The 6,000-nt window shown below is 47.5% G+C and overlaps 1 protein-coding gene across 1 annotated transcript in view; it reads right to left on the reverse strand.

Moving 5' to 3' along the window:
- The window catches only part of LOC121282768, an 88,341-nt gene extending 82,751 nt beyond the window's left edge, over positions 1 to 5,590 (reverse strand). Inside the window, exon 1 of the mRNA XM_041196534.1 lies at positions 5,352 to 5,590. Within this exon, the coding sequence (XP_041052468.1) occupies positions 5,352 to 5,462 (111 nt within the window). The 5' untranslated portion in view covers positions 5,463 to 5,590. The remainder of the gene's footprint in view (positions 1 to 5,351) is intronic.
- Positions 5,591 to 6,000: the final 410 nt, after the last annotated feature.

Below are 6,000 nucleotides of genomic sequence, written 5' to 3' on the forward strand. Positions count from 1 at the left end.
TGGTCTCTATTTTTGTTAAAGCAGTATAATTGGTATCAGGAGTATATAGCAGTTTGGGAAATTAAGCGCTAACCAGGTTCTCATCAATATCCCAGTACAAAGGGCCCAAATTTAATATATAGGCTCGCTTGAGAAAAAGGTGTTATTTGCATAATTCATATTCTTAAACTCTGACATCATCCTCGTTTCTTCCTTTAGTTTGCACATTCCATGTGCTGTAACTTTGACTCCACCATTTTGAAATACAATTGACAAAAATCAATTATTGAATGTCAGTATAGGTCATGAGGCAAAACTAACTCCAAAGTGAGAACGTACATTAAAAAATTAAGTTCACGCTCTCCTGCTCTTCCATGGGTAATTCTTCATCTTAAATTAGACAAGTGGCTATTCCATTGGCCAAACAACGTGGGATTTTATTACATCAGTTTTCTCCTTTCGAAAAATTTTAAAATCAGAAAAAATTCGCAAATCTACATAGATAGTGGTTGTACTCTCCCAGTATTGCAGCACATGGTAGGTACAAAAGTCTGAATCTAATCTCAGGGGTCGCTTGGTTGTGAATGCTCTAGCCTTGCTTTTAAGGATATCCGAACCCCTCAACTGGTGTCTTCCTCATAATGACAAAGAATTCTGCAGCACAGAAGAAGACTATTCAGCTCATAGTCAAAGAATTATCCACTTAGTGCCATTCTTCAGCCCTTCATACATACCCATTAGCATTACTACCTTTCAAATATTTATTTACTTCCCTTTTGATCGCTATTATAGATTCTGCTTCCACCATTGTTTCTAGTAGGGCAATCCCTCTCCTAGCTACCCTCTGCATGGAACTGTTTTCCCCTTCTAAACTTTCCCTTCATTGTGTTGGTGCCAATCTTAAACTTATGGCCTCTAGCTACCAACTCTAGTCAGCAAAAAGTTTCTCCCCAATAACTTAATCAGACCCTATAACAACAGCAAACTTATTTTTATACAGCACCTTTAACATAATAAAACATCCCAAGGTGCTCCGCATAAGCATTTTAAAACAGAGCATGAAACAAGCTGCTTAAGGAGGTTATACATCAGATCATCAAAAGCTTGGTCAAAGAGGTAGGTTTTATGAAGCATCTTAAAGGAGAAAAGTGAAGTAGAGAGGCTGCGCGATGTAGGAGGGAATTCCAGAGCTTGGGGCCTTGTCATCTGAAGGTGTGGCCACCAACAGTGGGGCAATTATAACTGGGAATGCGTAAGAGGCCAGAATTAGAGGAGTGCAGATTCTTGGAGGGCTGTGGGACGGGAGGGATTTTAAAACAAGGATGAGAATTTTAAAATCAAGACATTGCTTGACTGGGAGCCAATGTAGGTCAGCGAGCACAGAGGTGAAAGGGGACTTGGTGCAAGTTAAGATACGAGCAGCAGAGTTTGGATGACCTCAAGTTTACGGAGGGTAGAACGTAGGATGCCAGGCAGAAGTGGGTTGGAATAGTCAAGTCTGGAGATAACACTTGGTTGGATAGTATGTTAATCCACAAAAAGATGCAGCATGCTATTCTCAATTCTTGTCACATTTGTCAATTTTCAGCTCAATTTCAAATTCAAGGTCAACTTACCAGAAATGGGTGAGGCTTTCAGCAACAAATGAGCTGAGATTGGGGCGAAGTTGGTGAAGAGATCAGGGTCAAGTGTGATACCATGGTTGCAAACAGACTGGTTTAATGGCAGATTGTTACCAGGGAGAGGGATGGTGTCGGTAGCTAGGGAACAGAGTTTAGAGCAGGAACCAAAACAATGGCTCCAGTCTTTCTGCTGTTTCATCGGAGGAAATTTCCGTTTATCTAATACTCAATGTCAGATAAGCAGTCTGATAATTTAGCAATGGAAGAGTTGAGAGGGATGGTAGTGAGGTAGAGCTGGGTATTGTCACGTACATGTGAAAAGTAACACTGTGTTTTCGGAAGATGTTGCTGAGGGCCCACCCGTATGTAGGTAAAAAATTGGTGGGGGCCAAGGATAGATCCTTGTAGGATATCAGACACTGTGTGGGACCAGGAAGAGAAGCCATTGCAAGTGACTCTCTGGCTACGATTGGATGGATAGTAATGGAATCAGGTGAGAGCAGTCCCGCCCAGCTGAATGGCAGTGGAGGTGTTGGAGGAGAATGGTCTGGTTAAACGTGTCAAAGGCTGCAGACAGGTCGAGAAGGACGAGGAGGGAAAGTTTACCTTTGTCACAGTCACACAGGACGTCATCTGTGACTTTGATAAGAGTTGCTTTGATAGTCTGACATTTTGTATCATTTTGAAGATCACTATTAGACCATCTCTTAACCTATTTTAGGGCCTCAGTTTCTGTAACTCCTCATCCTTTCATGCCCTATCCATGGCTTTGATATCCACTATCCTAAAAATATACCACATGTCAACTAATGACTAATAAAGCCACAACACTGACAGATCAAACATAGACCTTGCCTCCAGAAACACTGACCATAAAACAGAATGCTATCAAAAGGCTACAGTGAATTGCCAGAAAGCACCTGAATTTCAAAATTAGTGCCTCTATTCTCAGTTATACTATTCTTCATAGCCAAAAGGTAGCACAAAATATTTGGTTGGATTGGGTGTTAACCCACAAAAAGATGCAGCATGCTATTCCCAGTTCTTGTCACATTTGTCAATTTTCAGGTCAATTTCAAATTCAACTTACCAGCAATTCCTGAATACTTGGGTTGATTTAGAAGCGATGCCACCAGTAAATGGATTACTGCAATAATTTAAATAGTTAAGAAAAAGCGTTTTAAGACAAATCCGGTTAAAATAATTTTAGAAATTTAAACAGGGACAGTGCTTCAATTTTCCCATAAACTTTTAAAAACAGCCAAGAACAGGGACAGTCAGTGCAACTTTGTAATCAACACTAAAACGTCCACCAACACTACTCTAAACATTTTTCCATATCATTTAGAGTATGCAGTCAAATGAAAACAAATATATAAAAAGAGGTGCTGAAAAAACTCAGCAAGTCTGGCAACATCTGTTTTTATTTCAGATCTCCAGCATTCGCAGCATTTTGCTTTTATTAAAAAATGTATTATTCCTTTATATTTATGCTTTCACTTCAGTAAGAATGCATTTTCTTTTTCTCTCCTAGTCATTCAGAAAAGTTCTTATGGTTCATTCATCACCAGGGATGTGCATGGCTTATAAACTTTATTAAAAGCCTGAATAAATGTAGAAGCATATCAAAAAATCCTTACATCTGTGCAAACTTCCTGTCAACCTATTCCACAACCTTTTTCTCTCCAAAATCCTTGAATATGCTGGTACCACCCAAATTCATGCCCATCTTATCCACAGCTCCCCGTCTGAACCTCTCTGATTAGGTTTCCATCCCAGAACTGCACTAACATGGCCATAATTGAAGTAACAAATATCATCCTCTTAACTGTGGCACACCATCACTCCTCATCCTTCTCAGCCTCTCTGACAAAACATACCAGCCTCCAACAATGTCTGCTTGTTGTCTAGCTGAGTGGGATTAGCCTTGCCTAGTTCCACTTTTGCCTATCCAGTCATTGTCAGAGATTCTCCTATAATGGCTTCTCATCTAACCCTGAGTTGCCTCTGGAGTTCCCCCACTTCCCCACGATCTATCCCTGAATATTCCAGCTTACATAATCCTGGTCACGTGTACGCTCTGTCATCACTGACCAACCCAAGGTCTATGAACACTTTGAATTCAGAATTCTCATTCTAGTGTTAAAAAACCCTCCATGACCAAGCCCTCTTCATCTCTGTAACCTTTTTCAACCGTACAATGCTCGAAGAACTTTGCTGTCCTCCAAAACTGGCCTCTTCTCCATTTCCTTCATTCCACTATTAGAGGATATGCCTTCAGCTACCAAGGCCCCAAGTTCTGGCATTCCATCCCTGCGAGCTCACTCTTTTGTTAAGCACACATCTGAAGACCTACCTCTTTGACCAAGCTTTTAGTTACCTGTCCTACTTTGGCCTGGTGCCAGTGAAGTGTCTTTGGATGTTCTATTACATTGAAGATGCTATATAAATACAACTTGTCCTTATTGTGAATAGAGTGATGCAGGAGTCCAGTGCTGTGCCAACAGTTACCGGGATAACAGCAATGAGAAAAGTGACCACCAATGATCAGTTTGTTTTACAATTCAGAAACTGGAAACTTCTCATGTCAACTTGTTACATTGTGATTGAACCATCACAACAAGGAAGGAGGGGTAATTACAGTGCAGTAAGATAATCAATTTTAATATTAAATGTGGAAATTGGGCAAGTAGCAAATAACAAAGCAGTTCACCACTGCGCATTAAAACAGGAAATGAAAAACACTGACTAAAAATAACCTCTTAAAAACCAACTGTGCCATTGAGGGAGCAGGTAGGGAGGGACGCACAGCTAGTGGGCTGGCCGGGGCGGATGCAGGGCGCCGGGGCTGGCCAGGGCGGGCCCGGGCGCCGGGGCTGGCCAGGGCGGGCCCGGGCGCCGGGGCTGGCCAGGGCGGGCCCGGGCGCCGGGGCTGGCCAGGGCGGGCCCGGGCGCCGGGGCTGGCCAGGGCGGGCCCGGGCGCCGGGGCTGGCCAGGGCGGGCCCGGGCGCCGGGGCTGGCCAGGGCGGGCCCGGGCGCCGGGGCTGGCCAGGGCGGGCCCGGGCTGGCCAGGGCGCCGGGGCTGGCCAGGGCGGTCCCGGGCGCCGGGGCTGATCAGCCCCAGTGCAGTGCAGTGCTGTCAGACTGCCCCCGGTGCGGAGCTGTCCACAGTGGCCCCGGTGCGGAGCTGTCCACAGTGGCCCCGGTGCGGAGCTGTCCACAGTGGCCCCGGTGCGGAGCTGTCCACAGTGGCCCCGGTGCGGAGCTGTCCACAGTGGCCCCGGTGCGGAGCTGTCCACAGTGGCCCCGGTGCGGAGCTGTCAGACTGCCCCCGGTGCGGAGCTGTCCACAGTGGCCCCGGTGCGGAGCTGTCAGACTGGCCCCGGTGCGGAGCTGTCCACAGTGGCCCCGGTGCGGAGCTGTCCACAGTGGGCCCGGTGCGGAATTGTCAGACTGGTCCCAGTCCAGAGGTTGTTAGACTGGCCCCAGCGTGGAGCTGTCCACAGTGGCCCCAGTGCGGAGCGGACCACAGTGGCCCCAGTGTGGAGCTGTCAGACTTGCCCCAGTGCGGAGGCTGTCAGACTGGCCCCGGGATGAGGGCGGGGGGGCGGTGCGGTTGGGGGTGCTCCTGGTTTCCGCTGCTGATAGCGGCGTAAGCCCTTACGGTCAATCCGATCTCTCCGGCCCCGCGTTTTCCTCTTCTCCCGTCCCGCTTTCATTGGGGTCTTGTGGGAACGGAACAAACTTCACCTTTCTGCCTGCCGATTTCGGAGCTCTCTGGCCCTGTTTTCCGCTATTGTGAGCGTCCCCGCCCGGTTTCTTGGCGCTACTGTCGGCCAATTGCGGCCTCTGGCTCTCCATCAGTCCCGCTCCGCCCCGCTCACCTGCTTCGGCGGCCGTATCTCCCCCTTCAGCTTCCGCATTTTCCACAGACCCGGCGACCGTTGGGCCACACACGCGCCGCAGCGCCTGCGCACTGGCCCCACCAAAGCCGGTCAACCCCCTGCCTTCGGGGGGGGTGGGTGGGAACGTAATCTCATGAGTGACAGCGCAAAGGACCAGTAGTTTTCCAACAAGGCTGGGCTCCTTAAACGGTGATTGGCAAATCTATCTGTCAATCATTATTTTGGGCTGGTGGGTGAATAACTCCCAGACTCCACGCACGCAGCTCGTAGGGCGGTGTCATTAATTAATGACTGACAGGTGGAAAAACCAATAGTTGTAAAGGGTTGATGGATTGATCGTGAGATTAACCAATAATACTGAAGCTCCCGGGAAAATGACGTGAAAGTGGGCGGGCACACTATAAAGCATAATTAACAGTAAAAGGGACCAATAGTGCTTCGGATTGATGGGTAAGCGGGCTCGCCTCATCCAATTGGTGAGATAGTGGGCGGGG

This window comes from Carcharodon carcharias, chromosome 10 (genome assembly GCF_017639515.1).
Source record: "Carcharodon carcharias isolate sCarCar2 chromosome 10, sCarCar2.pri, whole genome shotgun sequence".
NCBI lineage: Eukaryota > Metazoa > Chordata > Chondrichthyes > Lamniformes > Lamnidae > Carcharodon > Carcharodon carcharias.